The 24,645-nt window shown below is 34.2% G+C and overlaps 1 protein-coding gene across 2 annotated transcripts in view; it reads right to left on the bottom strand.

The window, feature by feature from the left end:
- Positions 1-3,045: 3,045 nt before the first annotated feature.
- The window catches only part of LOC135226120 (uncharacterized), a 275,551-nt gene continuing 253,951 nt past the window's right edge, over positions 3,046-24,645 (bottom strand). For both annotated transcript variants that reach the window (XM_064265567.1, XM_064265566.1), the window contains exons 3-4: positions 9,703-9,817; positions 3,046-3,533 (exon numbers count right to left, since the gene is read on the bottom strand). In XM_064265567.1, coding sequence (XP_064121637.1) covers positions 3,332-3,533; positions 9,703-9,817 — 317 coding nt within the window. In that variant the 3' untranslated portion in view covers positions 3,046-3,331. The remainder of the gene's footprint in view (positions 3,534-9,702; positions 9,818-24,645) is intronic.

Here is a 24,645-nt window from a genome sequence, read left to right as displayed (position 1 = left end):
CTATCTGTAGAATTACTCTTGAAACATTTCATGGGATTTTAGAAGTACCTTCGATGACATGTTATTACGTCTTTTGTTTTCCTTCTTTTTATTTCGCGTTTTAGCACTGTCACATTCTTGTGTCACAATTGAAGAAAGACGATACACTTTTATTACACAGTATACCTGGAATCAAATGCTTCTTCCAATACCTTTTATTAGTCAAATGAAAGTCCAAGGCTATGTGTTTCAGCCAAACGTACTTTTATATACATATACATACGTTTTATAATATACTGTATATATATATATATATATATATATATATATATATATATATATATATATATATAGCAATATTCGAATTACAGAAATGGAAGATGGGTTTTCTCCGATTTCCTCATTACGTATAAAAATTGTTATATATATATAATATATATATAGATATATATATATATATATATATATTTTACATATAGATAATTTAATTTATTTTATATAGGTATATATATATATAATACATATGATAATATATTATATATATATATATATATTGTCAATGCGTTTATCGAGACATCCAAAAGAACAGCCACATAGAAACTGTCAAATATGAGCACAACAAAGGCTAAGGTCATCTAGTAAGTGCTTCGCTTTGTGTTGTGTTTCGCTGCCAAAAAAAAAAAAAAAAAAAAAAGAAAAAAAATTCCCAGTTGAGAGGGCTCAGACATTTCTCACCAGCGTGAGCTGAATATTCAACCGAAATGTCATATGTATAACATGTACACATATTATAGTCGCTTTTATATATAATAATAGAAATATATATGATTTGCTATTATATACTACATGCTCTATATATAAAATTGTTATATATATATAAACACGTCATTGATATGCTGTCATATATATCGTGTAAATATATGCAACATTCTATCATATATAATATGCAAATAATATGTAACATGCTTGTGTTGCATGCAAATAAGTGTGGCGCAATCATGTATGACTGTATTGCTGTATGTGACGGCACACACACACACACATATATATAGTATATATATATATATTATATATATATATATATATATATATATTATATATATATGTGTGTGTGTGTGTGTGTGTATGTATGTATGTATGTATGTATGTATGTGTGTGTGCGTGTGTCATATCTGACATGTAAATATATATAACATGCTATCATATATTTTATAGCATAAATATATATAATTCTAATAAAGAAGTGCGTATACGTACAATGTATTCACAATTGTCATATATGCACACTATGCGCATATAAAATGCATAGATTTACCAATATACAAATTGATCTGTCATGTATGTATATATATATATATATATATATATATATATATATATATATATATATATATATGTGTGTATGGAATGTTAACACTATGTATATAAGTACATAATGGGAGATGTATGTATTTTAGTCTAAATCAGTACACACACAAGATTATTTATGTGTACACTGCACATATCTATACATAGTATAATTCAGCTAACTGGGTGGTGTTGTTAGGAAATATTCGTGAGTGCTGTCAAGGTTGATGATGTCTGTATGACATATAGTTGATTATTTCACTTATACCACTTTCTTTAAAGAAAGTTTTAAAATGGTTATTTTTTCATTTAATGTGATTTAACTTCTGGTTAAGGCTGCTTTATGTTTGATTTGTCCTGGTAAACAATTCCTTCCTTACGAAACTGTTTTTATAACGAACGCAAATCTGTTTTAAACACGTTACCCTTTCCCTTCTATATAATTCGACTTTTTACCTAAAACTGTCTTAATTCCGTTAGTTTATTTCCATGACAGTGAATGTACTTCTTAAAAAAACTGAGTTAATAAATAACATATTTTCAGCTCAGGTTTGATTTTACTTTTTTTAAGAAATGTTTTCAATCAGTCGTGTTTTGCTTTGTATATGATTTATGTCCTGTCAGATAAACGTTGAGGTGAGTTCACACTTCAAGATTTAACTCTTATTCTATGAATAATATTTTGTTTATCTTACCCTCCAATGATTTATGAAATTTACCTTTGGGTGAATTCAGTCTCGCGCTTTTATTTTAAGCCATTTTGAGTCTCGGGTCTTTATTATGAATTCAGGATACATTTTATATTTTAAAACGTGTCCTGATGAGTGTCATGATGCAAGATTCCAATTTTGTTTCCCGCATATGATTTTTAATGTCAATGAGTTCACGGTCAAAGTTTAGTTTTGTCGTCACGTAAAAATGATCTTGTAGTGCAGTGGTGTGAAAAAACATTGAATTTCCGTATCGTAAGTCTTTCATTGACAACCAAACCACTTTTCACCTTCTGTCGTGAAATCGAGAGTCCGAGTGAGTTTTGACGGCTCAAAAAATAAATAAATAAATAAATAAATAAAATAATAAAAAAAGAAAAAAAAAAAAACATAGCCTGAAATCACCTTGAAAATTATCAGTTCTTGAAGTCTCCATTTTTCTTTATTTGTTTAGTAGATTCTTAATGTTTTACTCCGAATACCTATTCGTTTTCTTACTTTTTAGTAATATAATTGTTCTTAAAATGTTTTTAGAAAAGATATACTACGTTTGAGAAGTTTTTTTTTCAGTGTACTTTTGAGCGTTCAGTTTAATAAAAGTGAATTTTTATGAAATACTTGTTTCGATATTTTAAATCTGTATTTCATTAGAAAAGCGTATTTTAGGGTATTCGTACTTAGAAAATTTTTCTGGTTTACTATTGCTTGGTTAATTTATCAGAACTGCATTGTAAAACACGATTTGTTTTAGTACTTCTTTTTCGTGTCTATGTTTACGTGATAAATTGATCAAATACGTTTTAATAGAGATATAGTTAGGTTATTTACTCTCATTTTGGTTTTTTTAACGGTTACCTTAGAATTCATTACATGTTGGTTTGAATATGCCTTCCATTTTTAAATGAGCTCGTTGTGGTTATGTGTTTATTGAATCAATTACAAAAATTGTTTTTGTAATGTTCCTGTTGTTTGCTTGGATTTATTAACATTTTCAATTTATCATTGCGTCATTGTCTAATTTTTTTTTTTTATGTTTTCACGACTCATCATCATTTTTCCTTTTGACTTCAAAAATTATGTTATTCCAATTTGTTTATAATAATAATTCTAAATAAATGTTTAGATACGTGTATGATTTCATTTCGATTTTATCTTTTGTAAATCATTCTAAATAATATTTCAATGAATTTCTCATCATATTCTTCATTTATCGTAAACAAAATGGCTCTTTTTGGATTCAGCAAAAAAAACAAAAAAAAAAAAAAAAAAAAAAAAAAAAAACACCAAAGGTATTTTTATTTTTTCTTGCGCGTGCGCCTTGAGACGTCATTGTGGTTGATCTCGGGCGGCTGTGAGTGGGACCGTGACCTGAGGGAGGTTGCTGCGGAGGACCTGCTCAGGGCATCCCTGTCAGGGGTATATGCCCGTCTCATCATGCCCCCTCGCATTGTCCTCCCCGTCAGGGATTCCCGATACACCAGTGGATTCAGCATTTCCCTGTAGATGGAGAGAGACAAGGTTTTAGTCAGGGCATTTCTTATATGGGGGGAGGGGGGAAGTTTAAAGATATCAGCTTATGCACCCATGCACACATATACAAACACACACACCACACTATATATATATATATATATATATATATATATATATATATATATATATATATATATATATATATATCCCATATATATATATATATCGAACTACAAATGTCCTTTAATATCTAATTCGCTCAACCTCGAAAATTCCTATATATTTTCATATGTTTAACCGAGGGGGAATTTATAAGCGATAAATAGAATTGCGATCGACGGACGCGAACCACCGACCTCTACAATTCCAGGACTGGCAGTGAAGCGTGGTGGTTTTAGGGCTTCACTGCAGTCCTGGAATTGTAGAGGTCGGTGGTTCGCGTCTGTCGATCGCCAATTCTATTATCGCTTAATAAATTCCCCCTCGTACATATATGAAAATATATTAATTCCGAGGTAGAGCGAATTAGATATTAAAGGACATTTGTAGTTCGATATTGTATATGAATCACGGTAATGTGATAGACATATATATATATATATATATATATATAGTATATATATATATATATATATATATATATATATATATATATATATCACATAAAATGTAGTTACGCTTGCGTACAATATATATATATATATATATATATATATATAATATCACATATCCACAGGTAGAAAATAAAAGGCGGGATGTAGGTCCTGCACTGCTGGTTTCGACGTTATTTCCAAAGTCCTTCGTCAAACGGCTTGGAAATAAAGTCGAAACAGGTCAGGACCTACACCCCCCCCACCTCCTTATTTTTATTTTTCACCTGAATCGCGTGCTAAATTGATTATAATCATATATATATATATATATATATATATATATATATATATATATATATATATATATATGTGTGTGTGGTGTGTGTGTGTGTGTGTTTGTGTGTGCATGTATTTAAATGATTATTTATTCACTATACATACTTACTAGATATTCTCTAGATATTGTCCAAATGTAAGGTGATTTAGGAGGCTGTACAATGACCAAGGTGAAATTTGTATTCCCTCACACGAAACAGTAGAGGAGATCAAGACAACACGTCAAATAAAACAACGAAAAACAAACAAAAGTAATGTAGGTTTTGGTGGGCAAAATGACGGGCAAAAGATTTCGCCGTCATATTATTATCAGAATCAAAGTCGAGGTAGTGACATCACGAACTCATGTCACACGAGTTATACAGGATGTCAAACTTGAGCCACTGTTGTTCTGTGTGCTTTGTCATTAACGCTGCAGTCTGTGCCTTGGTCTGGATGCGCTGATGTAATGTTTAACCTGATTAACATTGTGTTACAGTTCTCTCTCTCTCTCTCTCTCTCTCTCTCTCTCTCTCTCTCTCTCTCTCTCTCTCCATTGCTCAAGTTTATATAATATATTTATATATATATATATATATATATATATATATATATATATATATATATATATATATATATATATAATAAAAGGAGCCCATAAAAAAACGCCAAAATATAGTGAGAAAATGCTATATTTCAGTGACTGGTGTCTCTCTCTTCAGGTAGGTTTTTTTTTATGGGCTCCTTTTATTACATGGAATTCTGTTGTAACAGAACAATTTTACAGGTCACACACACACACACACACATATATATATATACATCGAGCTACAAATGTTCTTTAATATCTAATTCACTCTACTCGGAATTAATATATTTTCATATATGCTTAACCGAAGGGGAAGCATATATGAAAAGAAAATATATTAATTCCGAGGTAGAGTGGAATTGGATATTAAAGGACATTTTGTAGGCTCGATGTATGTATTTATGAATCACAAGCAATGTGAATATGAACTTTATAATTTACGCAACACACACACACAACCACACACCACACACACAATCATATATATATATAATATATATAATATAGTATTATATATATAATATATATATATATAAATTATTATATTACACACACATTATATATATACATACAGTATATCTATGTAATAAATATTTTAAGTTTGAATAAGTATACTTTAATAAAAAAACATAAATTTTTCTGTTTCATTCGTGATACGTAACCTATTGAAAATATTTTCCTCCTAAATACGGATAATTCGTTATTTCGAAAAAAAAAAAAAAAAAAGAAAAAAAAAAAAAGAAAATCCGTGAATGATGTCTTTTTCTTAATTAATGGGTGACCAGTTCCTACTTGCCGTAATATAGTGTATGCGTATTATGCAAGAAGATTTAAAAAGATCTTAGTAATTCAGTCGTAACAAGGCGTCTATGGATAATAATTAATGTTTTCTTTGCGTGTCAATTATACCATCCAGCAACTTCCCGACCCTCTTCGCTCCTGAAGCAGCATCTATGGGTAATGGATGCTTTCCTCGGCACCGCTGCAATATCTTGGCCCTGATGAAAGTTTCGCCCCGGCACTCCGTAGGAGTCATTCCGTCGCCGGGCAGTCCCGGGCGGGTTCCGGGGGAGTCCCGGGGCGGGTTCCGGGGGACCGCCAGCCAGAGCGACGAAATTAACGGAACTAATGGCCCCCGGTGATGAGCGAAAGAGAAGGCATTAAGGTGCCACCCCGGCTGCTATTGTTGTTGTTAACAGACCTCGGGCGAGGAATTAGTAAAGGGTCTCCTCGGCTTCTCTTTAAAGCGCCGTTAAATGGGATTGAATGCCCGGCCCTTCCAGCGTTCCAGGCTGCTGGAAGGGAGCAGCGAGGGAGGGACGGCTTTGCGTTGCTGCTGCTGTTGCTGCTGCTGCTGCTGCCGCAGCTGCAGTCTTCATGGTGGAGATGATGATAATGATCATGATGATGATGATGCAGATGCAGCCCCTCTCTCTCTCTCTCTCTCTCTCTCTCTCTCTCTCTCTCGTGATTGTTTTTGTTTGTGCATATATATAATATATAATATATATATATATATATATATATATATATATATATATATACTATACATATATATACATATATGTGTATATATGTAGTATATATATACACATATAAATACATACGTAAAATCAGGATGAGCATACACAGTACAACAAACGTAGAGAGAAAATACTGTGGTACGTAGCTTAGCAGAACTGAGCACTTTGGTATCCCCATCTCCTCTCTCTCTCTCTCTCTCTCTCTCTCTCTCTCTCCATTTTAAGAAACGTGGGAAAAAATGACAGTGCATGGTATATAGTTGAAAAAAAAAAGAAGAAAGGAAGAGAGGGAAGTGTATGTGACTTTTCTGTTTCCTTTTCGGACCACGAAGTTGGTAACCCGATATCCCAACATCGTAATGGAATTTCACCCGACCTCCAGCTTCGTCGGATTTATTTTTCAGTCGAGTCATTCACGCTGGTGGCTTGATTGGTGTTCGAGCCGCAGCTTCTAACCTTAAACCCCCCCCCCACCAAACGCCCCCCCCCCCCCCCCCCCCCCCCCCCCCCACCCTCCCATCACCCCAATCCTATAGAGTGAGAGACGAGGAATTATTGAACGTTTTCACCCGAGTGACGTAACGTTTTTCCGATGTAACTAACGTTTTTTCCTCCGGTTGGAGAGTTTTCAGTATTTTGACTCCGGTGTTTTTCACTCAATCGTTTTCTTTTTTTATGTATTTTTTTTTATTAACTCCCCACAATTTTCCCATTTGCTTATTTTCTTGTCTTGGTTGCCGAAGTGGGCTTGTAATTCCTTTTAGTGGGATAGATGTAGAAGATGGAAGGGGTGGATGTTGGAGGGGGGGAAGGGGCCCGGCGATGTTGTTAGGTGGTTGTTATATTCAGACATAATTCCCTCTAAAATCATTATTATACTGGATCAGTTTTGTGTGTGTGTGTGTGTGTGTAGAGACCGATAATTGGTCATTGCAAGAATTGGGTAGGTACTCGTTGTAAACAAATTACAGTAAATTTTTTATCGTTTTTTTACATCATTCTTTAATTTGTGAAAATTCATAATTGACAGAACAGGGTTTTCAACTTTTTTTTCGAAATTATTCTTCATTATATTGGAAGAAACGACAAATGGCCACCTTTCTCTGATTATAGTGATTTTAGGCTTTATCAAAGTGTCATGCTTTCGGTTAAAATTCTTACTAATACACCTTTTTTCCCCCCAACATTTTTATATTAATGTTGAACATTGATACATCTTCATTAGAGCAAATATACTATTCTTTGTGTTTCGTTGCCTGTTCTTTTGATGTTTTGATTTTTTTGGCGTAAAAATTACCAGAATTAAGCCGGGAATTATGCCCCACTGATTTGAAACCTTTTTGATGACTGCGAACGACCGAAAAATTAAGTCCTTAGTTGTTTTCTAATATTTTTCTGCCATTTAGTCCTTGCAGTGTGATCACTCATGATGCAGGCAGGCTTCTTGACCTCATTGTGAATCATTAGTGCCAAGTCCAGGCTCCCAAGGGATGTTGCAAGTTTCTATGTAATCGTTTTTGGGATGATGTTTGTGTCATATTTGATTCGGTGTGAGTGAGCGAACTCCTCGAGTTACTTTCGAACGGAGTTTGATTGGACATAAAATGCAGAATTTCATTCAGTACATGGCATCATAATCTTCCATCTTTCCAGAAGAGCTTTCCTCCCTTTTTTGTTCTTTTACTTTTTTTTCATTCAATCTTCAGATAGATGAAATATGTTATCAACACGCTGGTGACTTATCGCACACACAACTCAAAGAAGTTGAATACAAGTTAACGACGTACTGGTAGTCGTAACCAGTGCTTTCTATAAAGGATTCATTTTCTATCCACGGGCGTTGACATATTTGCAACCTCTTGGTTTTATGTAAGCAACAAGTTTCCGGCGTGATTTTATGACATTTTTGTTTTTATCCAGGATATCTATCCCATCTATCGTCTTTGCCACCAAAATTTCTTAGGAAATTTGGATGGAATGGCAAATAATATTTTTCACAGATAATGGAAAAGATGTTGCCTGAATTTTACGCCGATTCCCTGTTTTTAGAGAGCTGCCGTAAGTCACATGAGGCCGGAGAGGTCATTGGAGCGAGTGAATAGTGTGAACGAAATAGTGTCATTTATGTTTTTGTCGTATCAAGCTTCTCTTCCATGATAGTATTTCAAAGCGATGAAATTTCATTTTCAAAATATCATCACTGTTTTGATAATACGTTATTCTCTCAACGCAGAGTTAACGTTTAATTCTGACGTTTATAATACACAGCAAAAAGTTTATAGTTACATTTGTTATATCCAAAAAAGTTTTTTTTTTTGTTAAAATATATACCGATTTGTAAGTTTTTTGCCGGTTAAAAAAAATGGCAGTTTTATATAAATATTCTTACACAACCATGCAGGAGTTAAAATTGATATTACATCTTTCATTAATTTTTTTTTCATTAATAAAACTCACAAAATTCAAAGCCAGTTTTCGTGGTCATGCAACCCTTATAATTTCCTTATCATCCTCATTCTACTTTTTCCTATTCATCCCATCCCCTGATACTTACTCATCATCCTCCTTCCTATTCATCCTTTTCCCTGATGCTTACTCATCATCCTCATCCTCCTTCTTCCTGTTCATCCCTTTCCCCTGATACTCATTCATCATCCTCATCCTCATCCTCCCTATTCATTCCATCCCCTGATACTCATCATCCTCATCCTCCTTCTTCCTATTCATCCTAATCCCTGATACCTAGTCATCATCCTCATCCTCCTTCTTCCTATTCACCCCATCCCCTGATACTCCTTATCCTCATCCTTCTTCGTCCTGTTCATCCCATACCCTGATACTCACTCAACATCCTCCTTCCTGTTCATCCCTTTCCCTGATACTTACTCATAATCCTCGTCCTCCTTCTATTCATCCCATCCCCTGATACTCACTCATCATCCTCATCCTCCTTCCATCTATTCATCCCGTCCCCTGATTACTTACTTCTTATCCTTATCCTCCTTCCTATTCATCCCATTTTTGATACGCATTCATCATCCTCATCCTCCTTCTTCCTCCTATACATCCCACCCCCCTGATACTCACTCATCATCCTTCTTCCTATTCATCCCATCCCCTGATACTTATTATCCTCATCCTCCTTCCTACTCATCCCATCCGCTGATACTCACTCATCATCCTCATCCTCCTTCTTCTTGGAGGCCTGCTCCTCCTCATCCTCGTTGTACCTCCTGTTCCTGCGAGCTCTCCTGTCGCCGCTGTCCTCCGACTCCCGCCGTGCCTCGTCTGGAAGAGAGAGAAAACGGGAGCGTTCAGTGAGGGAAAAACTCCAGTGTCAGCATTTTAGACTTAGTCTGAAATAGATCATGGGGTATTTTTCTCTGGATTATTTTGAAAAATTTCTACTGTATTGAAAAATTTTCTCTGATTTGAAAATTTTTCCGATTATTTGAAGATTTCTCTGATTATTTGAAAATTTCTCCGATTATTTGAAAATTTCTCTGATTATTGAAAATTTTTCCGATTATTTGAAGATTTCTCTGATTATTTGAAAATTTCTCTGATTATTTGAAAAATTTTCCGATTATTTGAAAATTTCTCTGATTATTTGAAAATTTAAACTCTATTAATTGGAAAATAAACGTCCTTATGGTCTATTGAACTCATAGAGTTCCTGAAGGGTTTTTTTTTTTGGTTTTTTTTTTTTTTGTGATTTAAAGGGAAGATTATGATGATGTTCGATTGTAGTAAATTATGGATTAGAAGTTTCATGATAGGGCTATGAGCGCCTCAGTGGCGTGGTTGGTATGGTGTTGGCGTGTGCCACCTCGGTGGCCGCGAGTGCGATTCTCGGGCATTCCACTGAGGGGTGAGAGATGTGTATTTCAGGTGACAGAAGTTCACTCTCGACGTGGTTCGGAAGTCACGTAATGCCGTTGGTCCCGTTGCTGAATAACCACTGGTTCCATGCAACGTAAAAATACCATACAAACAAAACAAACAAAAATCCATGAAAGATCCGTCAGTTTTTTCCCCTTTAAATAGCAGTGCGACTCGCGATGTTTATTAGTGTGTGCTTATGTTTTATTCGTGCTACCGTGCACGGATCATCTGCATTTAAAATTTTAGCGTCGTAGTAGACATACAGACATACTTATCTCCTAAGTTAACAATATTGTTTTATGTGGCGTTGGATATTATGGTATAGGTTGTGTCTCAAATTACTCCAAATGTGCAAACACTCTTGTATATGGAAGAGGCCTTTGGGCCCATGAATAAGCCCTAAGTTGAAATATAAAAATAACAAATAAATGCAGATGAACGAACATACACACACACACCACACAACACAACACACACATACTAATAAATTATATAATATTATTATATATTATATATAGTAATATTATATATATATAAACCAATATTATATTATATATATATTATTAATATATATATATAATAGTATGTTATGTATTGTACGTATGTATATAATATTATTATATAAAATTTTATTAAATTTTATATAAATAATTAAATTAAATAAATATATATATAATATATATTATATATAATATATTATATATAAATATATATATATATATATAATATATAAATTGTTTAACGCTCAAATTAGTCACGTAACACTCCAGTCCTCGCTTAGATATTTCCAGCAGCAGTAATAATTTAACCCAAAGTCTGTCTGTATACGTCCTGTTCTCTTTAATTTTTCATCTTATGAAAAAATCGGTAACATCAACTGAAGTGGAATTTTTTTTCATAAATGCTCAAAATAGCAAATAAGAACATTTGACAATGTGATGTTCCCTCTTTAATACGACAATGGTACACATACACACATAATATATATATATATATAGTATATATATATATATATATATATATATATATATATATATATATATATATAGTATATGGTATATATATATATAATATATATTCCATATATCTATATATATATATATATATATATATATAATATATATATTAATATAGATATATTATATATATATATTCCATATATATTATATATAATTTATATATATATATATATATATATATATATATATATATATATATATATATTGTGAGTATGTATACCAATATTGTATTATGGAGGGAACATCACATTGTCAAATGTTCTTAGTTGCTATTTTGAACATTTATGTGTGTGTGAGTGAATATGTTTGTGTATGACCACATTTTGTCGATATTTCTTGCATGTTTAACCATGATACTTTTACCGATGAGAAAATGTCAACAAAATTCAGTTAAGGACAGTAAATGATAAAACCTGTTATTAATTGTATTGAACGAGGAAAGGTAAATCCAGCCAATGTTTCGTCGCCTTGAAACAAATGACGTTCTATTCATTATCATAAATTTCGTCTCGCACAGTGTAGGAAATTATATGGTAATTGACAACTATCAAACGGTACCCCACTTCACTGCGAGCAGCGACGTTTATCTTTGGAATTCAGATCGTGTTTGTGTGTATTTGTTAACGCCTGTCTGCTTGATGTATTTGTTGTTTGCGGTTCGTGTGGAAATTCGATTTCTCAGTGATGTATGTTCGTGTTGTTGGTGTGCCATTTTCGTTTCGCGGGAATTGTGAACCATCTCCTTTGCCAAAGGAACTCTACAATTAATGGTAAGTTTAAATCTGTGGATAAATTCTCGCATTTCGACAAGTGAACTTTGCTAAGACGTTTTGTATTCAGTAAATTTTTACTTCAATGCCACTTCTGCTTCCATAAAGCCCCGTGTTTAATCCCAGCCCCATGGGAATGACCGTTAAACCATAAACAAAAGACTGTAAATAAAGACTATAAATATATGTCGGTACGGTAAATTTGCTATAGATTTTAGTATGAAACAATAGTATAAAAACTTGAAGCATTAAGCTGTGGTATATACGACGGACGTATAAGTTGTTTTGGTATACGGACAGATTCGGTATAGCTTATCCTTGCCCGTGACTCCCTAGCCTAACCTACGTGTTTCTGTTGATGTGATGTGGTAGGCTAGGCTAAGTGGTATTTGCAAGTTTAATTTTTTATTTATTTATTGGTTGTCTGGCAGTATGTAAATAGATATATATTTGGATTATTTGTTACTCTTCCAAATTTCATTGCTAATTTATCGTGTGAGTAGAAGCTTGTGTTTGTGATGGCTTTTTAACATTTTTCCAATGAACCGGATGTTTACCCGCTCTGTGCGTGGGAAGGTGAGACCACACAAGTTGAGAGGGCATTGCATATGTTTTTAAAGCCATATTAAATAGAATATTGTTCAGGATGAAGCCCACCTTTATGGATAAGTAAAGGTAAGAATGGAAAAATACGATGAAAATAACCAGCAACAGTTGCATAGGACCGTGCACGGTGTTACCGTCTTACCGAGTCCGATTCGTCCGTTGTTACATGAGGTCCATTATACTATAGTAGATTTACACCAACCTTGCATGTGATGTCTAGGCCAGTCCCGTACGACGCTCCTGATTGGCTGTTGATAAGCCAATCGCAGGGCTGGAAACTCTCAGTCTCTCTCTCGAGAGTTCACATAAGGAGTTATATGTTCTACCTCTCTCCTGAGGTATACGTCTTTCAAACGTATCCGTCAGGAGAGATGGTACGTATATCCTACCCATGTGAACTCGAGAGAGAGACAGAGTTTCCAGCCCTGTGATTGGCTTATCAACAGCCAATCGGGAGCGTCGTAAGGGACTGGCCTAGACATCCAATGCAAGGTTGATGAAAATCTACTATAGTATACAGTAGTCGTGTTGAGTGTGTACCGTAAGTTCTATAAGTTTATAGACATTGAATAAAGTAACCATAATTGGTAAAGTGTTTTAACTGTATTTTCTAAGAATCGCTATTGCCGGTTGCCCCGCTCAAATTCCGGAATAAATTATAGGCCTATAGATTACCGAATTACGTTTGGGTATATATATATTTGTCCTGATTAACTTTGGAATTAAGAGCTTGTCAGTGTAGGCATTTGAGTTTTTATATCATTTGTCGTCGTTGGTTTCGAGGTGTCACTCACTGTGATGTCAAACCTCACACTTGTGACTAGTTTATTGTGAATTGCTTTGTATGGGACATTCATGAATAGCTGTGTGGGAATATGTACGTTTTTTTCTCTGTTCATCATTGGTATCATCATTATCTCCAGTCAGTCATCCTGATATTTCAGTAGTTGTCTTGAACAGCATATAGTCTTAGACATATGTTTCGAATATGTCTTAATTTATTCATGAATATCTCTGTTGAAATTCTCTGTAGGGAGACAGAGCCGTCAGTGCACCTCAGATGGTACTACTTAAAGGGTGGTTGCTGCGTCCCTTCTGCCCTTAACTACACCCACTTTTTAAGTGTTTTACTTTACGTCTATTTCCGCTTCTTTTCTTCAGTTATGCTATCTACTTGGAACTCCCTATTTTCACTGTATTCTGCGCGAAATGGCCGATAGTGAACCAGCGTTGGCCAGAATTTAATAAATCAAAATCTCCAAGTTTTAGTTCTTGCCGTAAGTTATAGATCAGCCAGGGCGTTGTGTGCTCAACATTGTCTCCGTTGCATCTTGACCGCAAAGATCTCGGGTAGACATCCACTGGCCTCCCTCGTTCCCCTGAAATTTTGAATGCCTTCGTTTTCTTGACATTTCCTTTGGCCTTTTCATTCGGTGCATTCTTCATCGTTCGCAGCCTTCGTTCTGCATATGCTCCCCTTGCAAAGTTTATTATATCCTCCTCCTACTCCTCCTCCTCCTCCTGCGGGCGCCTTTCAACTTTATGTACCCTCCTGCCACTTCTCGCGAGGAGCCTCTTGTTATTTTACTGCTATCATGCAAAGTTCACATCCTCCACCGCTGGCTGGATGTCAACTTTATATATCCGCCTCCCACACTTTTCCAGGGAGCCTCCCCTCGTTATCTTTTCGGTCCGTTTGGAAAACCGGAATAATGGTGCTTATTCCCATCATAATTTCAAGGCAGAATTTACAATTGTGAATGTCGTTATTGTTATTTTTCAGGTAAAGTGAACATTCGTATTGAGTGAACCGGAAGTGCCACTAATTTTGACTATAGTAGATTCACATCAAGCGTGCATCTGATGTCTAGGCCAGTCCCTTACGGCACTCCCGATTGGCTGTTGATAAACCAATCACAGTGCTGGAAACCCTCAGTCTCTCTCGAGAGTTAACATAGGCAGGATGTATGTTCCACCTCCCCTGTCGGGATACGGCTTCCCCCAGGAGAAGTGGAATATACATCCTGCCTATGTGAACACCCAAGAGAGACTGAGAGTTTCCAGCCGTGTGATTGGCTTATCAACACCCAATCAGGAGCGTCGTAAGGGACTGGCCTAGACATCAGATGCACGCTTGATGTGAATCTACTATAGCAGGCTCTTGCGGATTAGAATGGTCATAAGTAAAAAAAACAAAAAAATAGTGTCGTCACCAGTCTTATTTTCGATATATACACCGTTGTCGAGTATTTTTCACTTCTGGAACCTTGCAAACAATGATGACGATATATATTAAAACATATGATAGTACATATACGTAAAAGGAATGGTTGTGTTTTCGTCATTTTATGTCACATGTTTCTGGCATCGCTATAATATGCGTTGACAGCAATAATTTTCGCTTCCTTTGCGTAAGGTATTTGGTGCTTTTACCTTGCTTTTTTATAAATATTTTCATGGTGGAATTCATGATGTCTAACGAATGATTCTGCTGTCTGTCCATTCTTAATCGTGCTCTCCATCTGGAGCGAAGTCGTTATTTCATAACTTTTTCCCGAGTGGGGATATACAAAATGACAGACTTAAGACTATAGGCCTATTGGCTGCTGGAAGGCATTAGGGAGATATGACCCCCGTATTAAAAGTTGGTGGAACATCAGGAACAATGCTAATGCATCATTCCTGACAAGTACATTATCCTGTTGCACCTATAGATAGGGCCAGCTAAGGAGATCATATATCACAATAGTATATAATAACCCTCTCAAGGGCTACTAGACTTGATCCTTAACAAGGTGGTCCATCTATCTACTACATTGTGTTATTAGATGTCACATCTGGTGATTTATATCAAAGACGCTTTTCGGTGGGAATTTCGACTTGTTTTTTTTTCTTAGGATGAAGAGTTTTAATCAAACAAGATTTATGATTTTTTTTATTATTCTAAATGCTCGAGAATTTATGTAGAGCAGTTTTTGTATAAAACTGGAGAAATCAACATACCAGGTAGAAGTAAATTAGAAAAATGTTTGGTGAATGCAGATGATACATGAGGACTCTCTCTCTCTCTCTCTCTCTCTCTCTCTGCTTATATGTATATAATATATATATGCGTATATATGTATATATATATGCATATCTATTGCTTATATATTATAAACGTGTATATATATATATATATATATATGTATATAAATATTGTACTATAATATATATATATATATATATATATATATATATATATATATATATATTGATATATATATATAAAATATATTGGAAATTTTCTGTATAGTGAGTCGTTAGACGGATTCACCATTTCAAAGCATTAATGTGAAAATGCCCATTACCTGGTGTTTTTCTCCTGGAGACATCTTAGGTTAAGGGGGGGGATGAGGGTGTTAGCTAAGACTGAAATGTATTGAACCCCCCTCACTCCCCTCTCTCTCTCTCTCTCTCTCTCTATCTCTCTCTCTCTCTCTCTCTCTCTCCTCTCTCTCTCTCTCTCTCCTCCTCTCTAAATTAATACGTTATATATAATTATATATATTGCAGAACATATATGTATATATGTATACACGGACAATTACGCACAAGCTGCACACTTACAAAAAATGTACAGTAATGAGAATGAACGTGCGTTTTCCCTCCAGATATTGATAGCCAGGATGGCGGTGTCTTTCATCTCCGCGGGATTAAACCCGGTGTTTTGTGCAACGGCTGAAAAATTGCAATTTTCCAAACGACGCGTCACCGAAATTTGTTTTGCATTCGGCTCTCTCACCCGGCTCAACCAACTTCGAAAATGAAGTGGTCGACGACACCCCGCTCGTGATTGGTGGATGATTGGCGCCAAGATTACCTACTGTGGTTGCGGATGGATGATGGAGCGATAGTTTTATATATATATATAAATATATATATATATATATATATAAAACGTTCGCTCCATCATATATATATATATATATATATATATATATATATATATATATATATCATATATCTATATGATATATATATATATATATATTCATTATATATACATATATATGTATATAATAATTTAACAATAACAACCGCAGTTACCCTATTACCTAATTAATTAAAAAACGTAGCCCCCCTACAAACTAAAAAATCCCAATATTAGTTATTGACATACGAAAAAAGAACGCCACTTAATAAACCTATATATATATATATATATATATATATATATATATATATATATATATATATGTACATATATTATATATTTGTATATATTTATATATATGTTTGTATATATATATATATATATATATATATATATATATATATTATATATATATATATATATATAATATATATATATATATTATATATATATATATATACAGACAAATCAGAGAGGAGAGAGAGAGAGAGAGAGAGAGATGAGAGAGACGAGAGAGAGAGAGAGAGAGATTAGTCATTAGCTAAATCCAGGCACAGTAGTTTAGTTAGTTTACCCTGCGTGAGAGTTGTTCTTCTCACAACCAAGTGAAAGAAAGGAAACTGTTTTCCGTTACTCGTGGATGTCTGCCTGAACGTGTCTCTCTCTCTGTCTCTCTCTGTCTCTGTCTCTCTCTCTCAACGTCGAGGCTCAATAATTCACGCCTCCATTGGTTTTGTGTTGAAACTTTAACGAAGACGACCTCGAAGTTTTGATGGGACATTCGTGGACTCTGTCGTGAAGTTTAAAATTTATATATATATATATATATATATATATATATATATATATATATATATATATATATATATATAATATATTATATACATAGCATATATATTATATATACCTATGTATATATATACGTAATATATATTATATAATAATATACATCTATCTATATGTACCTACATATATATATAATATATATATATATATATTATATATATATATATATATATATATATATATACTAGGTACGTGTGTGTGTGTACATGTGAAGTGTTTGTATGTAGTTTTTTTTTTTTTTTTGTCAGTATACGTGTTGTATTTTCTTGTCTGTTCATATATCGTTATTTTAAAGATATTAATGTTTCTTCTCTCTTGATCCGCGTAAAAGTGTGAATATGTATATGACAATAATAATACACGTCATGAAAATGCTAAAACTATGAGGAAAATCATGCGTCTGCGTTAATGCCATGCTTATATGTATAGTATGCTCTGAATAGGTGGCATGTATCTCATGAATGGATGAAGTTTTGCACCTTACTCGTTACTTAAGAAAAATGTCTTTATTAGGGATTAATGCCCTTGAGTGCAATTGAACTTACCTTATTTAAATGAGGCCTTTGGTTTCGAATATCCCAATATTACTGTATTAACTGTGTTCGAAATTCCCTTTATTACTGAATGATGTGGGTTCGAAATTCCTTCATTTTTTTTGGGTTTTTTTTTTTTTAAATTTCCTGAATGATGTGGGTTCGAAATTTCCTTTATTACTGAATGATGTGGGTTCGAAATTCCCTTTATTACTGAATGATGTGGGTTCGAAATTCCCTTTATTACTGAATGATGTGGGTTCGAAATTTCCTTTATTACTGAATGATGTGGGTTCGAAATTCCCTTTATACGGAAATGATGTGGGTTCGTAATTCCCTTTATAACTGAATGATGTGGGTTCGAAATTCCCTTTATTACTGAATGATGTGGGTTCGAAATTTCCTTTATTACTGAATGATGTGGGTTCGAAATTCCTTTATTACTGAATGATGTGGGTTCGAAATTCCCTTTATTAATGAATGATGTGGGGTTCGAAAAATTTCCCTTTATTAACCCTTTGGAAATGAAGGTGGGTTCGGGAATTCCCGGGGTTATTTTTTACTGAATGAAATGGGGGTTCCCCCGTAATTTCCCTTATTAACTGAATGATGTGGGTTCGACATTCCTTTATTAAAACTGATGATGTTGGGTTTCGAAAATTTTTTTCCTTTATTACTGAAATGATGTTTGGGTTTCCGGAAATTCCCTTTTAAAAAATTACTGAATGATGTGGGTTCGTAAATTTCCCTTTATAAAACTTGAATGATGTGGGTTCGAAAATTCCCTTTATTATCATGGAATGAGGGGTTTCGAAATTTCCCTTATTACGAATGATGTGGGTTCGAAATTCCCTTATTACTGAAGAGTGGTGTGTACGCAAATCTCCCTTTATTACTGAATGGATGTGGGGTTCGAAATTTCTTTTTACTGAATGATGTGGTTTCGAAATTCCCTTTATTACTGAATTGATTGGGTTCGAATTCCAATTTATTTAAACCTGAATGATGTGGGTTCGAAATTCCCTTTATTACTGAATGATGTGGGTTCGAAATTCCCTTTATTACTGAATGATGTGGGTTCGAAATTTCCTTTATTACTGAATGATGTGGGTTCGAAATTCCTTTATTACTGAATGATGTGGGTTCGTAATTCCCTTTATAACTGAATGATGTGGGTTCGAACAATTCAACCTTTATTTACTGAATTTGATTGGTTGGGTTTCGGAAAATTTCCTTTATTACTGAATGATTGGGTTCGGAAATTCTTTAATATTCAAACCCTTGAATTGATTTGTGGGCGCCTTCGATTAAATTCCTTTATTAACTGAAATGGATTGGTGGGCTTTCCCGAAATTCCCAATCCCACTGAATGATGTTGGGTTTCGAAATTTCCTTTATTACTTGAATTGATGTGGGTTCGAAATTTCCTTTATTTAACTTGAATGATGTGGGTTCGTTTAATTCCCTTTATTGAACTGAATTGATTGTGGGTTGCGAAATTTCCCTTTAATTTACTGAATGATGTAGGTTGGGCAAATTTTCCTTTTATTACTGAATGATGGTTGAGGTTAAAAAAGAAATTCCTTTTATTACTGAAATGATGTTGGGTTCGAAATTCCCTTTATTTAACTGGAATGATTGGTTCGAAATTTCCTTTATTACTGAATGATGGGTTTTGAAAGGTTCGTAATTAAATTCCCTTTTATAACTGAATGATGTGGGTTCGAAATTCCCTTTATTACTGAATGATGTGGGTTCGAAATTCCCTTTATAACTGAATGATGTGGGTTCGAAATTTCCTTTATTTACTTTGAAACCCATGATTGATTTTTGGGGTTTCGTAATTCCCTTTATAACTGAATGATGTGGGTTCGAAATTTTCCCTTTATTACTGAATGATGTGGGTTCGAAATTTCCCTTTATTACTGAATGATGTGGGTTCGAAATTCTTTAATTTACTAATGATGTGGGTTGCGGGTTAAATTCCCTTTATTTTAATGAATGATGTGGGTCGATTCCCTTTTATTAGGCTTGAATGAATTGATGGGTGAAATTCCTTTTTTTATTACTGAATGAGTGGGTTCGTTTCCCTTTTATTACTGAATATGTGGGGTTCGAATTCCCTTTATAAGAATGATGTGGGAAATTCGAAATTCCTTAAATTTACCTTGAAGTAGATGGGTGGTTTCGATTTCCTTGTTACGTGAATGATTGGTGGGTTCGAAATTCCCTTTATTAACTGAATGATGTGGGTTCGAAAATTTCCCTTTTATTACTATTGGATGGTGGGTGGGTTCGGGTGAAATTCCCTTTATTAACTGAACTTATGTGGGTTCGAAATTCTTTCCCTTTATTTACTTGAATGATTGGGTTGTTAAATTCCCTTTATAACTGAATGATGTGGGTTCGAAATTCCCTTTATTACTGAATGATGTGGGTTCGAAATTTCCCTTTATAATGAATTATGTGGGTTTTCGAATTTCCCTTTAATTACTGAAATTGAATAAGCTGTGGGTTCGAAATTCCCGTTTATTACTGAATGATGTGTGTTCGAAATTTCCTTACTTTTCCTTACTGAATGATGTGGGTTCCGAAATTCCCTTCTTTATTACTTATGAATTGATGTTGGGGGTTCGAATTTCCTTCCTTTATTACTGGAATATGTTGGGTCGAAATTTCCTTTATTACTGAATGATGTGGGTTCGAAATTCCCTTTATTACTGAATGATGTGGGTTCGAAATTCCCTTTATTACTGAATGATGTGGGTTCGAAATTCCTTTATTACTGAATTGATTTGGTGGGTCGAAAATTCCTTTTATTACTGATTGAATGTTTGGTGAAATTCCCTTTATTACTGTATTAATTTGGTTTGAATTTAACCTTTATTACTGAACTGTTTGGGTTCAAAATTATGTTTATTACTGTATTATTAGGGTTCGAAATTCCCTTTATTACTGAATTGTTTGGGTTCGAAATTCCTTTTATTACTATGACATTTGGGTTCGAAATTTTATTTGTTACTGTATTATTTGGGTTCGAAATTCCCTTTATTACTGAATTGTTTGGGTTCGAAATTTCCTTTATTACTGAATTATTTGGGTTCGAAATTCCCTTCATTACTCTATTATTTAGGCTCGAAATTACCCCTATTACTGCATCATTTAGTTTCGAAATTATATTTACTATTGCATTATTTGGGTTCAAATTTCCCTGTATTACTGCTTCATTGGGTTCGAAATTCCCTTTATTACTGTATTATTTGGGTTCGAAATGAACTGTATTACCGTATTATTTAGGTTCGAAATTGCCTTTATTACTGAACTGTTTGGGTTCGAAATTCCCTTTCATACTGGATTATTTGGGTTCGAAATAACCTTTATTGGTGCATTGATTGGTTTCAAAATTCCCTTTATTTCTGCATTATTTTGGTTCTAAATATCCTTTCTTCCTTTCTTACTGTATATTTGCGTTCGGAATTCCTTTTTATTACTGTATTATTTGGGGTCGAAATTCTTTTCATTACTCAATTATTTTTCCAGGTGGAGTTGCAATGTCGTTCACTTTGAGAAGCCATTCGACCTGGAATTATTATTATTATTATTATTATTATTATTATTATTATTATTATTATTATTATTATTTTATTATTATTATTGGTAGAATCTTTTAATCTTGGGAGATATTCCCCTATATTAGTATTCTCTACCACATGAGAACGACTCCTAGTTCTTGCTGTTATTATTATTATTATTATTATTATTATTATTATTATTATTATTATTATTATTATTATATTATTATTATCATTGTTATTATTATTATTATTATTGTTGTTGTTGTTGTTGTTGTTGTTGTTGTTGTTGTTAATTTCCAATGAATATTCAGTTTTGCTGAAAGAAACAACAATTCTTGGAGCTTTCTAAAAGCCGTCTTCAAAATAGAATATTCATTTGTGGAAAAAAAAGGAAAGAATAGTAAGCAAAGCTGAATGATAATATTTATATAACTTATAATAATAAGCAAACCACTAAAAAAATAACAATAATTGCCTCCAAAACCCAAAAAAACGAAAGAGGTGCGCAAGAGCAGCACCACCACCACCTCCACCACCACCAGCTTACGTCGAAAGGGGAGGGGGGTGGGGGGGAGAGAGAGAATCCTTGCATGAATCAAGCGAAAGCTTATCTCGGCTCTTACGTGGCTCATCTGCTTCTAATACCGTGCTTCCACGGCTCCCAAACACACCGGGCCGCCGTGAGGAAAGATTACCCGGGCTCACTTCCCTTAAATGAAATGCACAGCTTTGCAACTCTGTTTGGCAAATGAGTGCTGCTGCTGCTTCTGCTGTTGTTGTGTTGTCCTACGCGTACGAGCAGTAAGTGGATTCGGCGCCTTTTAGTGGGAGTGGTTGGGTTGTGTGCCTCCTGTCTCCGTTTGCACCGAGCGTGTTTTGTTTTATTTTCATAAGCGTGTGGGTTGTTCGTCTACTTATCAGCATGTCAGCACGCACTTGCATTTATGCATGCACGTATGTATGTATGTATATATGTATATATATATATATATGTAATAATCACATTTCATAGACATATATATTCCATATATGTAAATAAGCCCATGACCCAAGGGGTCACTGGCGAGACAAGGAGTGTGATATGAGCTAATAAACAGGACGCAAGCTAGACGCTGCCGCTTTGTGTCTGCGACGCCCTGGTTTGCATTTGCCTGTGTAATCAAAAGCATTTTCTTGTAAAACAGGTCACAGTGCCTTCGTTTGAGAAGATGGTGACATATAACCCGCAGAGACAACACGTGACTTCCTAGTCACATGTTCGTCTGTCTGTATGTTATGTATGCTGAGCTAAGCTTTGCTCTACTATCTTTGTAAAAGACTTTGTAACTTAGATCTCTACTTCCACTCATCGAGACAAGTTCTCTGAAATCACTTCTTCCTCTCCTCAAGAGATGTAGTTTCCAAATACATGTTAAGTTTGACCACGATGAGTTTGAAGTCTTCACTTCTATACTCAAAGAAGATACTAACGAAACTTAGAAACTCTCTCTGCATCGATGTCACTCCGACGAGAATGGGAAATAGACAAACAGATACTTGCGTATAACATCGCAGGGTATAACATAGGCATATCCGTATATATATAATATAGATATATAATATATATATATAGATATATATATATATATATATATAATAATTATATATAAAAATGATATATATATATATATATATGATATAGATATTATATATATATATACATACATACATACGTGCATACACGCATATATATATAAAACTTATAATGTATATTATAGGTGTGTGTGTGTGTTTTGTGTTTTGTGTGTTTGTTAATTTGTATTAATATGATTTTTACTGTGCTGTAATGGTTTCCTTTGAAATTAAAATGCTTGAAAACAAAACGACTACCCAGGAATACCCAGAAATACCGTATTTTTCGTTTTACTGTATACTTCAAATCTGATCACTGGCAAACATGATATATATATATATATATATATATATATATATATATATATATATATATATATACATACGTGCATACACACACACACACACACACACACATATATATATATATATATATAATATATATATATATATATATATATATATAACTTATAATGTATATTATAGTGTGTGTGTGTGTTTGTGTTTGTGTGTATGTTAATTTGTATTAATATGATTTTACTGTGTTACTGTGCTGTAATGGTTTCCTTTGAAATTAAAATGCCCATGAAAACAAAACGAATACCCAAGAATACCCAGAAATACCGTATTTTTCGTTTTACTGTATACTTCAAATCTGATCACTGGCAAACGTGGAAAGAAGGTGGGAGACAATATCCACTTTCTTTCCACAATTTGGTGCGACCAGATCTGAAATAATGTCAGCCGAAATCAATATTTTTTGTGGGTTAATTTTGGTAGGTGCTATCAACTAAAGCTAGCATGATGAGAAAAGTGCAACAGCCAGTGTGACGATATCTATATCCTCCCTCTACAGTCGTTTGGAATTATTTTTCTGCTTCCGTTTCCCCCTGACAACCTTAGGTCAATCTCTTAATTCGTAGTTTAGTCAACTCATATTCTCATGCCACACTATTCCCCTGTTTTCATTTGGTCTCGGTAAGCGCCTCAGTGGCATGATCGGTATGGTCTTGGCCTGCCATCTCGGTTACCGCGAGTTCGATTCTCGGGTAAAGCTGTTGGTCCCGTTGCTGGATAACCACTCATTCCATGCAACGTAAAAACACCATACAAACAAACAAACAAATATTTGGTCTTGGTTAACTGAAAGCATTGGGTTGCCGTTCCCTTCGGCCGCTGCCCTACAACAGTTGTACGTGGATTTCTTCTCTCTGTTTGTAAAACGGTTGGAAAATGGGGAAGAATGGACTACCTCGTCATTTCTCTGAAGGCAGCTGTACAGAGACACCTCCCCTACAAGAGGGTGCGTTTTCCTTTCATGTATTGCTTTTAGAGCGCCGCAAAAGCCCGCCCAG

Source organism: Macrobrachium nipponense, chromosome 14 (assembly GCF_015104395.2).
Source record: "Macrobrachium nipponense isolate FS-2020 chromosome 14, ASM1510439v2, whole genome shotgun sequence".
Classification (NCBI taxonomy): domain Eukaryota; kingdom Metazoa; phylum Arthropoda; class Malacostraca; order Decapoda; family Palaemonidae; genus Macrobrachium; species Macrobrachium nipponense.
Note: the sequence above shows the minus strand (reverse complement) of the source record. Positions and strands in the feature narration are given on the sequence as shown.